General features: G+C 39.4%; 1 protein-coding gene across 1 annotated transcript in view; it reads right to left on the bottom strand.

The window, feature by feature from the left end:
- gabrb4 (gamma-aminobutyric acid type A receptor subunit beta4) overlaps nt 1-19,636 on the bottom strand; it is a 78,622-nt gene that overhangs the window by 18,681 nt on the left and 40,305 nt on the right. Inside the window, exons 3-4 of the mRNA XM_030068768.1 lie at nt 10,535-10,602; nt 8,009-8,229 (exon numbers count right to left, since the gene is read on the bottom strand). Coding sequence (XP_029924628.1) covers nt 8,009-8,229; nt 10,535-10,602 — 289 coding nt within the window. The remainder of the gene's footprint in view (nt 1-8,008; nt 8,230-10,534; nt 10,603-19,636) is intronic.

The following is a 19,636-nucleotide window of genomic DNA, read 5'->3' on the forward strand; positions in this document are numbered from 1 at the left end:
TCAGACATGTGAGCAATAGATTTTACACCTACACAGACACAGTCTGCTCCTGTATCCGTTTTTGTATCTCTTGCTTACCAAAGAAGATCATTGTACTACCACAGTGGTTTAATAAACCGAGGAGCATCAAAGGGAGCAGATTCGCAGGGAAGAGAGGAACTCCACCTGGCGAAAGCCCAGCTCAACAAAGCCATCAGCGCTCCCACGTCCCAGTACAGCACAAAACTGGAGAGTCAGTTTGTGAACAATCACTCGGGCTCTCATCTCAACACTGAGCTGCAGAAAAACAGCCTCTCATGCATGCCAGAGCCAGGACTTCGACTTCTTCAACTGATGCTTTCAATAACATAGTCCCACCATCCTGCAGTCTTAGGACCAGCCCTCCTGCCTACACGTTACAGGAAAGAAAACACAACAACAGCCTTTGTTATTGATGCTACGTCATCTGGCCATGTAGGGGTTGCCTTTCAAGATTTCTTCCATTTTTCCCAGCTGGATTTTTTGGGGAGTATTATTCTTGCCCGCTATGAAGATTAAGTCTTTCTTGTAAACTTGTGGGCATGAAAATCCTGGTAATATTGGACTTGAATTAAAGTTGAACTTGAACTTGAATCTCTTAAGTATATAAATATGACCATTTAAACAATGTTTTTCAAAACCAATCTTAATTCCAAGGGAGAAGTTTCCTATATTTGCCTTGAATTTGTTCAGCTGCACATTCACAATCATACCTTGTAATCTGATTCACATATTACAAGCCATGGCCACTGCAGGAGAAAAAAAATGAAGTTGGAAAACATTATCTGCTTGATAACCTACTGCTGTCTCATTAAATAACTCTCATTAAATAACTACTCATAAGCTAACATCACACCAGAATAGACTATTTTAAATGAGTTTAACACTGATATATTATTCATGAGGCTGGTTATCAACAAGTAAATACATTGCATCCAGTCCATCACAGAGCTAACACACATAGACAGTTCATCACACTGACGTTCACACCTATGGGCATTTTACAGTTTGCTATCCACCTGACCTGCATGGCTTTGAACTGTGGGCGGAGACTGGAGCATCTGAAGGAAAATAATACAAACACAAATTCGTTTCCAGGCACTGTGTCGCCCATGTTAACAAATTCAAATTATAAGGCGTGATTGAATATTCACAGCTAAAATGACACAACCAATGTGATAATGTCATTGTGCAGAGGTAATATCATCTGTTTTGCAAACTGAACAAGACCTTGCTCCTGGAAACGAAGGTCCAGCTTCCGCTTACGTATGTGAAGTTATTGGACTATCCTTCGGTTTTGACCTGCACAATCGAGTACTGACCAAGGGTGTTCAGCCAAAAATACAGTCCAGCACATACTGTAGGCGTGGTTATGTGTGTTAATGTCTATTAATCCTCACACTGTAACCTTCCTTTCCTGAGGTTAGTGAAAAAGTCATGTTTGCTTTGCCTCACAAATGATCATAGCTAGGATAATGTGCTCTTGTGTAGAGAAGCTGTGCCAAATTTACTTTGGGCAGTCAGAAAGTTCTGCATGTTTTTTCTTCCAGTTTTGATATGCTGCATCACTCAACTTTCCAATAACCTTGTCTTCTTTTCTTTCTAATTCTGTAATCTGAATCTGAGTTTCCTTAATGGTATAGAAAAGTGAATGGTAAACAGAAAATAGTATGTTTGCCTTCTAGATGACTATGTTAGCTTTAAATAAAAAAACAATTAATTATTTGTGTTTTGAGCTCTATACAGCTGACTGTATATGAAACTAGTTGTAATTTCTGTCCTTTGCTGGGAGACATGTTCATCATGCATGTGGATAAGCCTACATGAAGATGGACTTTTGCATCCTCACCATCTTAACTGTGAAACCCGCACTAAAGCGAGGCAGTAGACTCCTCACAGGTTAATAGGGCAGAGTCTACGATTCTTGCATATATCCTCACTCCGCTGCGTAACCTGCACCCACATTCAGTTTAATCGTCACACTCCTCTTTGTAAGATTATCCAGAGAGATACCCAGACAACGCTACAGCGCACATAAAAAAACTGCATGAGAAGTGCACTTTTTTAAACTTTTTTAAAGTTCACACCATTCACTCCAATCTCAAGCACTACTGGCCCATAAACTTGTCATTATGCGACCTATGAAGCCTGCTACATTATAACGCCAATTTCTCTCGCCTTATGTGCAAATGAAATTTCTGCATAACGTATAGTATATTCACTGCTAAACACAAAAAAGAATGGTAACAGAGACAAGCAGTATCACTCATTCATACATTCATTTTCTGTACTGCTGACTCCTACAGTATTCAAGGACTATGTTGGGAAAGGGATACTACTCACACATGACACACAACATGTGACTCGGTGGCACATGTAATATGTTTAGTGTGGTAGCATCCTGTTCTGAATGTGGCCAAGGTCACAGGGGGGCTGTAGCTGGTCCCAGCACACATTGCAGTGCTTCCTCTGCAGTTTGATGCAGCTGTGGTTGCTGGGGAGATAGTACTAGTTTTGTCCTTTATCTGTTGCTGTTTGAGTCTATGTTATGTGTCAAATTGAAGCTGTAGTGCTAAAAGTGTTTATTACTTGTAAAACATCATTACAGTTGTCCCTCGCTATAACGCAGTTCACCTTTCGTGGCCTCGCAGTTTCGCGGATTTTTTTTTAGTGCAATTTTGCATGTTTTTTTTTTTTTTAACAGTGCATTGTGTTCTGTGTCCTGATTGGCTAAGGGACTGTAGACCATTGTCAATCTATCTCCTCCGTGCCGTGTCTCCTGTACAGTACAGAATGCGTTCATTCTATAATACTGGACTTATTTTTCTACGAAGGTTTGAACTTTGAGAGTGTTTAAACAAGAGAGAAAAGTGAGAAAATGTTAATGCCTGTCTGAGAAAAGTGTATAAAGTGTGTAGTGAGGGGTTTTACAGCCTTAAAACATCTATAATAATTGTAAAAAATAAAGCTGACTACTTCGCGGATTTCGCCTATTGCGGGTTATTTTTAGAACATAACTCCCGCGATTAACGAGGGACCACTGTACTTGTGAACTTTTTGAAGTGACCTTATATTAGCTTTAGATAATAGTAAGACTAAATAGCCATGCAAATTTCATTTTTACGTTTTCTCTAGCAGTGGTGGTAATTTCCTTGCTGTTGTGGCACACATTACTATATTAATACAGAGGAAACACTGTAATTGGTGTAAAGTAGGGAGAGACCCCGGATGTTTGACAGTCTATCACTCGCACAGATATCGCACAATATAACTGACTTTCATGTCTTTGTGCTGTGGGAAGAAACTGGAGTATCCTGAGGAAACGTATGCAAAAAGCTAGAAAATACAAATGCAAAATGCAAACTCCATACAGGAGGGAACAGGACGATGAGTCAAATCCGTAACCTTCTTGGAACATATCATCTCAACATATCAGCTTATGTTATGTAGTCCCACCAAACATGGACAATAGACTCATTTTAGTCCCTAGTCTTTAAAAAGAAGGATACAGGGTTGTCAAACAGATATGCTGACTAGATTAGCCATAGCGTAGCGACTGTATGTACAGGGAATAAACCAGTCAAGGTTCAAAACAAGATCAGTGGGTAAGAAATGAAGAAACTATTGTAAAGAAGACAGGATATTGGCTTGCTTTTAAAGTAAAGACAGAAATTAAACACAATTAAACACTATTCAGTACAACACAGCACAATAAACAAATCGAGTCAATAAATCACTAACAGCAGCAGCAGCTTCAGCACAAGTAAGTGGATGTGGATAGGTGAGCGTCTACAATCCCAGTGCAGCCAAGGTGCAGCAGTGTGTGTAGCGTGATTGTGTGAAACGTCCGCATCTCGAATTCTGCCACACAAAGGAATGTAGCGCAAGGGATAAATTCAAAGTCCTTATAAGAAACCCAAGGAAGAAACTCTTCTGCATTGAAGAAGATGATCTTCTGGGGTCAAACGCTAGAAGCTTTGTATTCAAATTAATTGAGCTAAGATGACCGCATTACTTCTACAGTCGTGTGTTGTGTACTCTGGAAAAGTTCACCCTATCGCTGGGCAGAGTCAAACACTCCAACAACACCAAGTGGATGCATAGTAGAGGGTCATAAAAGTCTTGAAACCACAATTACATGTAGACTGCATGCTGGTAGGGCAGGTAAGATGGAGAAAATCAAATATTATGATATTGCTGACAAAAAAATATCAATCTCTTAATGATATTGTAGGGATGACTACTGATGTTTTCTTGAGATATTTATACACATGACATGATAATCAACCAATAATCATCATTAGTAATGTTCAGACCAAGAAGGTAGAGAATAATAGTACAACTGGAGTAAGTTTAAACTGCATTCCTTGACTGGAACGGCGGGAGCACACATAGTGTCTTTTTTTTTTTTTTTTTTTTACATGGAATCCAATGAGAACTGGGACCCGGTGCTATTAGAAGATGTTTGTTTTTTTGTTTGTTTGTTTTTTGTTTTTTGTTTTTTTTCTATAATCAAGTAGCCAATCACAACCAAGAGTGTGAGAGCTGAGCCATCACTGTAAACGAACAAGACGGAGATGGTGCAGAAAGTTCTGGTAGAGAGACTTGGTGTGGTGCCAGATCGGGAAAATGTTGGGAATGATAAATGTCTATAAAGTCTATTGATTTGATAGCTTGAAATGTTGGTTTATGTTAACTGATAATGTGCAGTTCTCAGTGAGTGCCTAGCAGCTCCTTCCTCACCATGGTTAATCATGTTTACACAAAATGTAAACATTAACTCCTTTAAAAATGCCCTAATGCAGCCTTTAAACCCAAGGAAAGGCAACACATACCACAATACTACAATATTCAAAATCCCAGGCAAAATCTAGTCTCATATTACAACATCGATTTAATATCAATGCATCACTGACTCGTATGTGCTGGCTCTATTTACTGCTCATCGCTGGAAAAATGATTTAGAGGACAGATTCATAACGTTGCTGGGACTTGATGCCACCAGCCAGTTCCCGTTACTGCTGTGGCTTATGCAGACCCATTCAACTAGTGGCCCGCGGGCCAGATCAAAGGCCCATTTGATATTTTCCATGGCCCACAACACATCCGAATAAATCAGGCTGGAATCCGTGATAGCCTATGATAAATAAATTAACATAGGCTACAGGCCTACTTAGGCTAATGCTAGTCTGATGGATAGTGTTTTACTATATTCATCTTGCACACGGGACTGGGAGGGGTGGCGCACTGAAACAGAAGTTATATTTAAATGAGGAACTGCAAAGCGAGATGATTGCATTTTCTTTATTGCATTAATTACATTTGTTACTTTACGAAAAAATCAATAAGGAATTGCATGTATGCTCGATTTATTCATTTATTATCCTCTAACATAATGAAGCTGATGAAGTTCATCTCCAAACCCCTCTAATATATTCCACCACACCCAGCCTCTTTACACTAAGTGAGCGTCAGCATTGTTGCGCTCAGATAAATGAAAATAGCGAGGGAGCTTGGACACGCCCTCTAACCGTGCACAAGGCCACAGCACTTAGTGCTGCTCATTGTGATTGTGGAGTTAAAATAGGGTCCCATGTCTGCTTGGTTTGTTAGATGTAGCCTAACAATGCATTACAAGAAGCCATACTTCTTTGTACTGACTGGCTGCTGTCTGGAATTGATTATTATGATACCATTAAAGTGGAAAAAAATAGATGCATATGGCTGTTTCATTCAGTATAATAATAGATGTATTAACATTATACTGTGAGAGTAAGAGTTACCTGTAGCTATTTGTTGACAAATTATTTTGTGCGGCCCACAAACCCCAAGAGCATTTCCTATTTGGCCCAGTTGTGGCTGAGATTCAATAGTCCTGGCTTATGGTAACAGTAGGTGTTATTATGGATCCCACTAGACTTCTGGGATAGCTACACCGCGATCACTATGATTGATTATAAAAATGTGTTGTCCTATTGCCCATTTGCTAAAACAAGCTTGACTTAAGCCCTCACCCAAGTGTAACCTTAACCTAATCTGTACAGGTGTATCTTACCCAGAACATCAGTGGGATTCACAGCAGCACTAACAGTAGAGCTGAGTGCAGGAATGAGGGATTAGGGAGAGATGTGTGAAGGTTGGCAGAGGGAGTAGGTAGTAGGTGTAGAAATAGTAACAACGTCAGGGCCTTTAGTCTCAATCTGAAGACTCAGAAAAGAGAAAAACAACTTTTTTTCTGCATCACATCTCCATTTGTGTCAGCATCTGATTCAGTAACTTAGGATGTGTAAATAAGGACAGTGTCAGAACAACGTATTACTTCTGATGATCTAAAATTTGTCACCAAGATTGTATTTTATTCATCAAACAAGCACATTTCCTCTTCCTTTGCTTTCATCGGCATTATTTTATCATTTTATTGAAAGGACTACTGTAAAGAGAAGCAGGAAATCGTTGAATGTGAAAACAAAGCATCTGGCTCCAACAGGCCCCAGGACCTTTTCTTACTTTTAGCAGTCCCCTGGGAAATTTTAAAGGGGTCCCTCTGGACACATTTACTGTTGACTGAATTGTCTAGTTTGCTACCCTGATGCAACTGGGACATTTAGTTGGTGAGCATTATGAACCTTTTTTTAGCCTTTCTGGGTCAAAGAATCTTGGATTGAGTGTACACCTCTCTCCCTCAAAAATAACCCATGTAACAGTTATTATTTGTCACTTAGGGACTTTGTTACCTTTCAGTGCATGTCATTATGATTACCAAAAATAATTCTGTCACAATACATCTTGCATGATACCAAATATAACTTTGCTGCTGCCTCATGTAATTCTAAGGCCTATCACCCTCAAATCAAGGCACAGAAAACTAAGCAACTCATGGGAATCATGACTATGTATGGGTACAGTCACCCGTCCTCCCATCCATCAGTTAATCGCTCCTGTGAGGACTCGGGCAAAAAAAAACAAAAAAAAAAAAAACAAGAAGAAGAAGAAGAAGAAGAAGAAGAAGAAGAAGAAGAAGAAGAAGGACATTGTTGCTGCAAGGTCGCTAGGACACAAGTTACAGGAGTGTGTTTAAGAAAAAAAAAGTTTGATGTCCCCTTAAGTGGCTGTCTATGTTGCCTTTACACAAGACTTCATCTAGTAGTTAGTGCTCCCTCTGATCAAGTATTTAATCAACTATTTGCCATTTCTCTAAGAGCTCTAGTTTATGAGGCGACTACTTGTCTAGAATTCAAGAAAACTGATGAGATAGGGGGAGGAATAAGTAATATGAAAGCCTCTTCATCATTCTACACATTATACCACATGTGCTCTATTCAGTCTTTCTAGAAATGAGAAAAAAACAGCAAAATTGCAAAATGAAAATGTAAAATACCATCCAGAGGTTTCAGTGCATTTATGAATGTACAGCACAAAGTCAGAATACTGCACACTGTGTAGTTAGCAATTAGTTTAGAGAGGTGTCAGAACAATACAACATTGTTATCATGTGATATAAGCAAAAACAAGATAATACTGCTATTATATATATATATATATATATATATATATATATATTTAGATCCATACAAATTACATTTCCTCCTGAAACTGATTTCTAACAGGACTGAAGACCCTGTGTGGCGAAGCAAAAACAGACTCACTCTCAAAAACACTATTATTCTTTGGTAAAATATTTGCACTTGAAAGTACACGTCTCCTCTTTTTGAGTCAATAAATAGCTATTTGCTACCCCAAATATCCAATGTCATATTGCTCTCTTTCATTTTGTAAACCCACTGTAAAAATGGAACTCTTCGATAACTAGGATCTGAGGTACAGATGTAAAAATGAAATGTAAAAATATTCAAACAAAAAAAAATTAAATATCAGTGTGATTTAGCTCATATTCAGAGGAGGAATGTTTTTAAGAACCGTTGCACCAGACATGTGATGTGTGTGAATGTATTCCTTTGTATTTGTTATATATTTTAAAGATTGTTCTCACCTCAGCCCATATAGGACAGTGCCATCAGGGTGCAGTCGAATCATCCGGTTTTTTACTGTCACACCATGAAGAAAGGACTTCTTGTCATTAAGGAAGTAGGTGTCAGGGAGCCACAGCTGGTCTGCTACACGGTTATCCAGAGTCAGGTTAAGGTTCAGCTCGCCATAAGCCAATCGCTTATCCCGCCAACTCTGCTGGAAATACATTGTGATGGTGTAGTCCTAGGAGGAAGGAAAGACTTAGATCAGCCCAAAAGGCAATAAAAACGACTGAATTGGTGTGCTGAAAATCATGAGCTGCTGTAAAAACTGTGCAAACGAGGCTCATCTGTCTGTGAGACATCATGCAACATCACCTGACTATTCTATACTACACTGTGGTGCATTTATTTTATTTTTTTCTGGCTAGTGCTGAAGTCAGAGCGATTCATTCCAGTTATTTCTTTTAGCAGATCGATGCTGTTGCTGAGGCACACTTCATAATCGATGCACTGATGCTGTGAATGAATGGCTGCACCCCTAGAGGACATGGTTCATCTTACATAAAGAAAATGTATGGGCTCTGAGGGGCCTGCTGCCCTATATGCTGCCCTGGATGACCTCCCTGCTTAGCACACTAAAAAAAAAAAAAAAAAAAGACCAGTGAGCATATGTGGATAACGGGCATGGAGAGCAAACTGCCAATTAAAGCTGGATGTGAGACATGACTGTAATATGAATCTAATTTGATTACAGAGCTCAAATCATAAATCAATACCTATATTCAATTATGAACTCATCTAGTGTCAGTGGAAAATTTTCCCATCCGCACTGTTGCATAATGTTTAATGGGGTAAAAAATAAATATAAGCTCATGCAGAAATATAACCTCTGCCAACCAACATCACATTGCCCCTCACGTCAAAGCAGTCCACCATCAGACTGGCTTCATTTTCCACCTGCACAGTCCAATCAGACTTTAAAATAACAGCAATAACCAGTTTATGAGAGATGTTATGTCTCAATATTTGTACTTAATTTAAGTTAAATGTAATGGAAAGTCTTCTTATTTCCTAATTGTTGTGAATTGTGGTTCGGTGCCAGTAAAGCGCAGCTGGATTTCTTAGACCTGAACATTGCCAGTGTTTTCCTAGTTTTACATATCATATCGTCAAAATCAAAAAGTTTGCTTTCGGTCATGTAGGACACAACAGCTCCATTTACTGTGTTGCCGTGGTAACAGCCTCGCAAAAGGTAGGCAGCAAAAGGTAAAATGGGCTGGGGTTCGGGAAATACAGTATTTACCCAAAACAAGGCTGAGGGGAAAGACACTGAAAATTTTATAACCAATAAATGGCCAGAAAAGATGATAAAAATATGATCAAAGACATGAATTCTGAAAATTCATAGTTCACAAATGCTGATTTTTTTTTTTTTTTTTTTTAGTGTGCCACAGTTTCAGTATAATGGTCTTAAAATACAAGTGGGCCATGATGTATCGCTAACTGGACTAAATGCAAATGTGAATTAGTTATTTCGCCAGACATGACTTTCTTAGCAGATCTGCAGATTTATTTTTGAAGCCATTTCTGCTTAACAATAAGCAAATAATGACATAAACAACAAACAGTAACAATGAGTAACAAATCAATCAATCAGTTCAATCAAATGAGTAATTAAATATCAAACTGATTACAAAAATAGACTTGAGGAAAGGCATGCTAAATCAAAATGAGGCAGAGAAGAGAAGACTTAAAAACAAATATTTTTGGACAATGTCCTGTCTCTGGAAGCTGTCAGCACCTGACATCCTGGCTTTTTATCTACCTTTTGTTTGAACCATTAAAACATTATCCTTTTCTTAACTATTTTGACATAAAGGGGGGAAGACATTAGTAGAAATATTTTACCCATTTTTATGAGAGCTTTTCATATATTTGGCTCATTACTAATCAAAAGGCACCATGTGTTCTCCATCTACATCTTAAACACCTTTGTAGCGCATACCTCAAGCAAATCAAGAACGCACTAGACACAAAGGCTGCTGTGGTTTCAAACGGGTTGAAAATAATTTGTCCAAAGAGACAAAAGATAACAAAGACAAAGAGATAACAAGAGAGAGAAAAACAAAATGCAACAGCTATGTACTTCAACATCTGGGAAGAGTGGGCCTCAGTGTAGCTGACTACGTCAGAGAGAGCGCACTAAGAGACAGAATGATGCTATTGCTCAGAATCCGACCATACTGCATCTTCATTATATTAGTAATTTGAGGGTCTCACAGTTTCGGGATAATTGTCTCACAAGTGGACCTACAACACAGCCTGAATTTCTCCCAGCTCTCAAGCCTGTGCAAGAGCAAAGGCATAGGCTATAGAAGACATGTGGTAGCTGCGGCACAGTAATTTACTGATTACAATGTGACTGAGTAATCAGTTGTTGCAGAAAACAACTGAAAAAAATCCACTTGAATGCAAATTTTAGTGTGGAAACTAAGGCTTGATTCTGCTGAAAGATGTAAATTAAAGAAGAAAACTTTTAAACTCACCATGTTTACTTCTGAGATGGAGTCGATGCTTGCTATGTTGATGCTCATACCTACGATGACCGGAGGACCTGAGGGAACAAACGAGACCCTGAAGTCAGACACCATAAAACACACAAAAAGCTGATTTAAACAAAGCAGTGCAATATCTGAGAAATGAACAAAACAGGTCCAAATTAAGTACTTTACTGCCATAATTACGATGCTGTTGTTTTTAACCACAGTGTTTCCATTTCAATCAGCACTAAGCCGTCATTTATAAGGCCAGGTGAGCTCCTTTGATGGTGAAAGTGTCGATCGTCGTCTTTGATGCTCAAGATGCTGGGATCAGAGGTCATTTGAGGCTTTTTGATGCAAGTAAGACGTGCGTCTGATGACCAGAAAGATGTGCAGAATTTGTAAGGTCACAGACGCCATCATTTATTGTCTTATATGTTCACTGATTGGATGGACTGAGGCCTCTGCTGTTGCCATGGAGATGGAAACGGGGTGGGGGTGGGGGGGTGGGGGGGTGGGGGGGGTGAAAGGGAATAAAAATATTAGTGTTAAAGGATTTGTTGGCTGGAAAGCAATGGATGGGTTTGAAGAGAGACTGAATATCTTCACCATCACATGAGGGACTTCAAAGACACACACAAAAAAGAAACACACACACACACACACACAAACAATTAACTCCTGGGGAAAATTGAAGCAGTACTTTCTCTCCTCTGCCTCCTCCTCTGCTGTGAAAGCAATTTCAAAATTTCTTCCTCCTCTGCCAAATCAAACATTTCATATTAGCCGGCAGCCATCTTTTTTTCTGAACGGAGATGCGTCCAGCTGGGTACCATGGAAACGGCAGTTTGTGTCACAGACGTCTTCCAGTGCTTCGTTTGAGCATGAGCGCTTCAAGTGTCATCTGGCACGTTTTGTAGGACGTTTGCCGCCACGTGTCTTAAAACCATCAAACAGCCTTTACTCATAATGATGGACAGTTTTGTGCTTCGCTGCTCTGTGGATATAAATATGCTGTGGCCACTGCCGGCACAAAGCTCTTCTTCGTCAGTGGTCTGAGCCATGCACACCAACATGGCTGCAAACATGGCAGCACTCATGGCAAGGAACTCATACTATGTAACTCTACAAAACACTTTGAATCTCCATCTCATGTGAGACATAAATTATTTATGACACATTTAAGGATTTTTTTTTATGTGGACTCTTTTTTTACGGTCTAAAAATCACTAAGTGATCCTTTAAAACCGAATCACTCTTATGCTATAAATAAATAAATAAGTTATGCTGTACAATGCATCCCTAAGGTGACATTCACCACCTATGTGGTGTACATACAGTGAGAGATTTACAGTTTTTAAGCTTCTCCTCATAGACAAACTCTCCTCTCCCTATTTCTCCCTTGCTCAACAAAAGGAATACAGTTTTTACTCTTTTTCATATTTTTTTTTATTGATGATACAGTTTCTGAGTGGCTGCTACAGTGGCATATCACTCAATATAAATAGCCAAAAATCTAGCAAATAAACTTTTAATAATAATAATACCAATACTACTACTACTAATGATGAACTATTACATGCTAAGGGTGTAGACGTTCCACAAAACAAATCAAATTAAAAGCAGATCAGAAGAAATATTTGCATGGACATGTTCAAATCTACCGGTGAAAGATGTTTTTAAGCAAACCAGTGACCAAATACATACAAAATGACAATAACCAAATACATACATAATGACAATGACCAGATACATACATAATGCTCTATTATCTATTATGTGCCCTGAGAAAACAGTAATGCATGAGGAATCAAATTATGTTGGCTAGAGAAAATCTTAAATGACCGATAATATGGCATAATATGGATACCCATTACTTGTGGAGAGGTGTGCACTAAGTTATTCTCCCAGGCCTGCTTCCTGTTGAAATGAGGTGTGAGAGCTATTCGCTGAATCACCGGCTCGCAGAGTAGTGTGTCTGCACAGTGTGTGGGTTTTGTAGACAACAGGCCTACATGCTGTAGCCAGTCGAGTCTGCTCCAAGCGGCGTGCATGACTGTAGTAAGTCTCACATTCAGCGTGCCACAGCATCTTGTGAGATAACGTCACCGCTAAATTCCCCAGGTCTGTTAAGTCACTATCAAACTCAGGTTCTTCTCCCTCTTTACCTTATCAAATCTCCATTACTGCTTGCTCTGTTACTGATAAGAAGAATTATCGATGCCTTCAATCAGCATTTTATCTTTGAACATTTTCTGCTCAAAAGGAGCCATGCTTTAATTACCTACAATCAGAATACCTGCCAGGCCAACTCCGCTGAGCAACTTGGAAGTCTGATAGCTCAAAAATTGCTCCGTCAGCTAATTATGATTCCTTTTTTTTCTACCCAGTGACTTACAGTTAGACATATTTGGAGTCTCATACAAGATTAACATTAACAAATCTACAGAAGTTGATAGCGTTTTGGATGTTTTCTAAAAGTTTCCACCAACTTAATGACTGTGCCCATTACTCAAATCATTAATGTGCTCATTTACATGATCATACCTAGGAATTAGAATAAGTCAGCTAAGATACTCTCCCAACACAAGGTGGTGTCACCAGTGCTTCCCTTTCTCCCCTGTTGCAAAGCTGTGATAAGAGAATCAGATTTGAATAATTTCCTGGTTTTTAAGGTATTTCTGACTGGTTAGGGATGTTACATTTGATGAGGCTGACACACGGCTCTGTATTTTTAATGAAACGTAATCTAAACTGCTGTTTCTAGAGAGTTAACGGTGCATCCAAAGAGGGTTTTTCAGTCTTCTTGGTGCTGTTTTTAGGACTGGAGATAATCTGATATACAGAATGGCTTTGGCAGGACCACGGTATGCCTAACACTTAAACGCACCTCAATTGCACAACAGCTGTCAACATGGATGGACGATGACGGAGCACATGCATTGCTTTGAGATGAGGATACGCTAGCGAACATGCTCTGTTGTTTCACCATCATATCAGGTTAGCTTGTGGCCTGGTGATGCGCGGATCAGCTCTGACGTCATCCGTATCCGCATGCACACATAAATCATCCACCTGCCACCCACCCAATTATTTTCTGCGATTTAGAGACCCGCCTCCACATGGACATTTCACTCCACCTCTCCTTTTCCATTTTAGAGAATGTAATTAATATTTTCCTCATTAATGATGTATTATATCACCCACTCGCAACCCATCCCCTATTAATCTGAATGTTAATTTTCGGGACCTGGCCTGCCCAATCTGTGGATTATCTGCGGATATAACTGCAATCCATGCATCATTATTGTGGCCACATGTGCTCTCTGCTTGGAACAACAAAAGTGAGGCATCACGTCTCACTGAAATTAATTACAAGCAGTCAGGCCAACATGCACGGTAACAAAAAAAAAAAAAAAAAAAAAAAAAAAAAAACATCCATCGGAATGCAACCTTCATCTTCAGTATCCGATATGCAGCATTAATAAACGGCGGCTATGTTGAATACTCAGTTCTGATTGGTCAGCTAAAGGCATTCTGCGTTTTTTTACTGTATTTCTCAATCAATCTGTTTTCAAGCTGCAGCCTCATCACCGCACCCCGCAGAATAATTTGCTGCAAGAAGCCTTACTGCTGTGTGTTGGTGGCTAATGTTCGCAAGCTACATACTGTATATCAATTTCAATCACCATACATCTCTTTGTTATATTTTTTTAATTCTTTTTTTTTACACTTTTTACTATATACAGGTGATTGCAATTCAATTGCTGACTTTTGTTATGTTGTTTTAATGTCGTCTGTACCGCACCTTGAATCCTCCTCTGTGTATGTGTATGAAACTACAATACCTTGCCTTGCCATTTGTAAGATAAAGCTGTAGTGGGATGATCCACTCTGAGGTTGTCCTCTATCAATATATCAATATAAAAAAATAATGACTTTCGTGGGTCTTCGCCTCTGCAGCCGTCATTATTTTTTGATAGAGGGCTACCACAACATATGCCAGTCGGCCAGATGACTTCTGTGTGCTTTTAGTGCCTAAATCCAAATTCACTGAACAAACTGAACAAATGAAGATTAGATGAGTTGGCTCCCAACAGTTTGCGTGCATGAACGGACTAGTTCTAGGATAAAATGCACCGATCCCAAAGAACGTTGCGACTCGGTGTCATTTTGGGAAGTCTGCAAACATAATGAAAGACAATATCTTTGTTGAATTATGTGTGAATTCTGGTTCAATCAGTGATAAATGTGGCCTTTTGGGCTAAACAGCTCCTGCCATCAACATCTTTGAATATCATTATGACAATTTTATTTGCTTATAAGTCAACCACTTGAATGGAGCAAGGTGTAATTTCGCCTTTGTTTGAACGTATGGTAGGAGCGTTATATTTCACAAGCCAAATGCAACTTCTAAACTACAATCTTGGCAAGCTGGCATTTGGCATAAGACCGGCTGCCAGAGTCATTTTTGGTAATGCTCTGAATTGGGTGAATCGAGTCATTCTTGTCTGAGAAGTCTCTATAATTAGGTCATTTTTATGCCTCTCTGGCTTGTAGAGAGTGATTCATACCTTTATTTCATCTTGAATTTGCTATTGTACTTCTCAGTATTCTTGCCACAGCCATAAAGCTCTATCTCCGCTGCCCCGAGTTGGTGGTGCATGCTTTTAACTAGAACCAAGAGAAGGGCTCACATAACTTTAGCCAGCTTAAATTAAATTAGTTACTTTAGAAGAATAAAATATCTCACCTCAAGCTCATATTGCTAAGCTTTAAACTGGCAGCATACAGAGGAGCAGGCTTAGAGATCCCAGCACTTTGCTTCACGAAAAAAAATATTTTGACTGCATCAGTGTCTCTTAAATTTAAACATGCATAAGAAATTGCAATTTGAAAGCTTGACATTATCTTTTAAGATTCAAAGTACCTGATAATTCAGATTTTTCATGATATGATTCCTTTAAAATAGGCAGTCAGAGCCCTGAAAATACATGCCTGAACCCAGCCATGTCACAAAGTTCCCAGCTGAGCCTGACCCTAACTCAACAGCTGTTCATTTTTTTTGTACAAACAAAACGTGAGCACGAGACCACACAAGTACATAGAAATCAGAGAGAAGCAGCTTAGATAAAAATAGATAGCCACCACTACATATGTGAAGGTAAATAAAAAAACAAAAAAACAAAAAAACATATAGCTTAAACCAAAATTTCAAGTACCCAAAAATGCACCTAGCCCAACTCAAATCCCAACATGAGCCCGGACATGGCCTGCATCTTCCAACAGGATTGGGCCCCATGGGGCTTGGGTCAGGACCTCGAGAGCCAATCCTCTCCTGATCTCCTCTGGATCACAAGTCAACAGTTAGGGATGGAGACAACATTTTACTGCTAAAAATAAATAAATAAATAAATCAACAACAAACAACAACTGTATGAGTCATGGTGTCCTCTTGATGTTTTATGACAAGTCAAAAAGGGTGAATGAGGTGTCCTTGACAGCGTTCTTGGGGTGGTTTAAAAACTGAAGCGGTTCCTCTCCAGATGATGTCGCAAAGATGCACTATGCAAAACTGAGGGTTGACTGAAGTAAGGAATATTTAGACTCAACTGAATAAACATAGAATAAGCACATAATTCATCAGTGAGTCAGGCCGATGATGAACTATGTAGACTCAACATTCACATGTTTTGCTTATTCCACGTTTCTTGTCAGTTGGCTCCTCATCCTCAGTCCAGCAACGAGAACAATGTCCTTTTTTTTTTTTTGTCTTTTTTTAAAAATTTGTCTGTGCATCTGTACAGCTCAGCTATAATTTCACATTTGACCTCTTCCTGAAACCCTTTCACTTTGAAAGCCCTTATTTCAGTTAGAAAGCCTCTCCTTCTCTATTCAGCTCTACTCTTCTTATGCAGTATTACCATCAGGGTACACCCTCACAATCTTATCTGCACAATGTGACAGCCAGGAGCTAACAATATCTGTGAGTTAGTCATTGGCGTTGAATGAGTCTTAAAATACATTCTATCTTTGAAGTTCGTACAGCTCTGAAGTGTCAGAAAGGAATCGTCAGAGCATTTCTTAATTTTTGAGAAGCACTTTCTTTCCACAGGATTGTGTTATACGCCAGGATAAAGGTGCACGCTCTTACGGTCCACTGTGCCATGTGGAGGAAAGATGTGATGGATTTCTAGGCTCCGCTGATGGACCCACTGCACAGATTCACAGAACAGACACAGGCAACACTTCAGCATCTTTTGTGCACAGTTTGTCTTGGACCAGAACAGATCTGCATTCTCCGTCATTCTCTCTGCTGAATCATGTTAAGACACAGCACTTTGAAATGCAAAGACGCTGAAAGGAGAACCGAACAATTAGACTTTAGGGGCCTGATCGTGTTTATCGATTGTGAATTTATAGAGTTCAATGGACATGACGAATTCTGACAATGTATATTTTAAAAAACAGCTATTTTGTTGGAAATAATCTTACCTCCATCCAAACACCTTGAAGAATAAAATGAAGAAAAGGGCTGCACTTCTTTTGCTGACTGTTTTGATATGGCTAAAAATACACTCAAACCTATGAGTCTGCACTTTAACCTCACAGCTATTGCATCTATTCAGTGTAAAAAGAGAATAAACCCAAAACCCTGTGTTTTGATTATTGTATGTTCTATGAATACAGAATAAGGGGAAAGGTAAACATTCCTGTTGGCCTTGTTTGAAGGAAAGTAGGAATGAAACTGTATTTTCACTAAGGTACTTTGATTACTGGAGCCCGTCTAGCTTGCATAAAATTCATCAGGTGCATTTCCATTACAGGGTCAGAGATTTGTTCTTGTAAGACAATTCATATGTCCCTCATACTGTCAACTGACTTGCAATGTTAAGGTTATATTTCAGTCAAATCTTCATAAGGTTTATCTACCTCCTTGGTCAGGAGCCTTTTTGGATTTTTATTCCTATGTACAAGTCACAATAATTTCCAAGTGTGAAAGAGCCTTTCATTTCATGTCGAAACTATTTATCTATAAAGAATTTCCATGCATGAAGTATTTATATTACATTGCCAAGCATAATATCCTCAAAGTTTATAAATATTCCAGGAGTGGTATACCCCATGAAACCAGGGGCGCAGATAGGACTTTAGAACTGGGGGGGACCAAGCTGTAAATACTTGTGTGTGTGGTGTGTGTGTGTTTGTGTGTGTGTGTGTGTGTGTGTGTGTTTAATATATATATATATATATATATATGTAGGCTATGTGTGTGTGTGTGTGTGTGTGTGTATGTCACAACCACAGCTCGGCAACCACAAAGCTACTTCCTGAAATCAGGCAACAGGCTGCCGTTTGCACTTAGGGCCCAGGTCCTGGGTTACAATACAAATTCACAAAAACAGCAAAGAAATGAACATTACAGAAACCTTAAGTGCTACTGTGTTTCATCTAGCCAATGACAGGCAGAATAATAAGAATCACGTTATTGTCATACTCAACAACAAAACTATGTAATAAGGTACGGATATCCTCTTTGACGGGTCGGGAATCAAACCCTCGGTATTATGCACGACAGGCAGAAACTCTAACCGCTCAGCTATCAGGACTTGTCTACATTATTATAGTTTGGGCTCGTGGTCCATTCATGTTGATAAGTTACGAAAAAATGCAAAGTCCGATCGGTTTGAAAATTGACACACCGCTTCTTCTCCACAAGATGCACATTGTTCGTATAGCATAATAAAATAATGATAAAAAGAAAAAATAAAGATCAAAAAAGATCCGGGGCTTTTGAGGAAAGATGCCCCCCCACCCCCGCGCCTGATAACAATGTGTATGATAACAGAAGTACATACTTAAACAACCGATTCATATTGATAAAAATAATTAAGCAATAAGCCCCGAGAAGCCGTGGGTTACAGTGATTTTACAACAGCTGAGGGGCGTTCTAAGGTACGACGCGCAGCGGAGTCGTAGGCATGTAAGGCACGGTAAAGCAGCACACACCGGGATGTTAATGGATCAGCTGTGCAGTGTTATTAACCAAGGATTATGTGGAAAATTGAACATCTTGCTTTGCCAACTCGGCAAGGATCTGCTCCAGGCTCCAGCCTTCCACCTTCTTGAATCGGTGTATTGTATACTGATCAATTTGGGGAGGGGGACAGATCGGGTCACTATAAATCTGGAGGGGACACGTCCCCCCCGTCCCCAGTGCCATCTGCGCCCATGCATGAAACGTAGTGGGGCAATGCATTTAAGAATTCATATTTGCTTTTTTCTGCCTGCACTTTTCTGTTGTCAACATCTCCAGCTCCCCAAGCTAAAGCCAAGAAAATGAGTACTGTAATCTGTGACGTCAGATAGATGGTGTACCCATAATATGTGTCACCTACATTTTTTTTTTTCCAGTTTATTCACTATCCAATTTGTGACATTAGGCTCGGGGTGTATTCTCTTGCTGTCTCTTGGTAGACTTAAGTCACTGCAGACTGGTATCGACTAATAAACTGTCACAGCATGCAGAAATACAACATCGAAACGTATTAAAAAAGTGAAAGTCAGTGGTTTGTGTGTAAAGGTGCATTACGCAAAACAAAGGGGTGATTTATGTGAGGTCCATTTAGTTGGCAATCTTGTACAGTGCACATTTAAGTACAGCAAGGGTGTGTTGAAAAGTGAATAAAAGAAGCTGGAGACTGAGCGTATTGCTTTATGTATTTCAGATAGTCACGGATTTTCCATTTTCTCTGGGGACAAACAGCGGAGGAAACACACCATGAGTCTTGAAGGCAGTGTACTCAAAACTGCGTTCCAGGGAAATTGTGTCTTAAACCTCTGATTGTATGAGACTGACTCAAATCCTTAACCACTGTTCAGATTTCCCCTAGAAAGATCACTTCCTCCTACGGCCTATCTTGGAGATATTGTTTGATAATGAGGTTTCTCCAAATACTGGTGCTTAGATATTAACCAGCAAACCATTTGACTGAAAAGACCCATCTAGCCTCTCTCTTGTATTTTGTAATCCTATCACTGCGCTAAATGCCCTGCAGCTTTGTCATATTCCCTGACCCATCTCTCTCTAAAAAAAATAAATAAATA

The sequence above is a fragment of the Myripristis murdjan genome, chromosome 14 (genome assembly GCF_902150065.1).
Source record: "Myripristis murdjan chromosome 14, fMyrMur1.1, whole genome shotgun sequence".
NCBI lineage: Eukaryota > Metazoa > Chordata > Actinopteri > Holocentriformes > Holocentridae > Myripristis > Myripristis murdjan.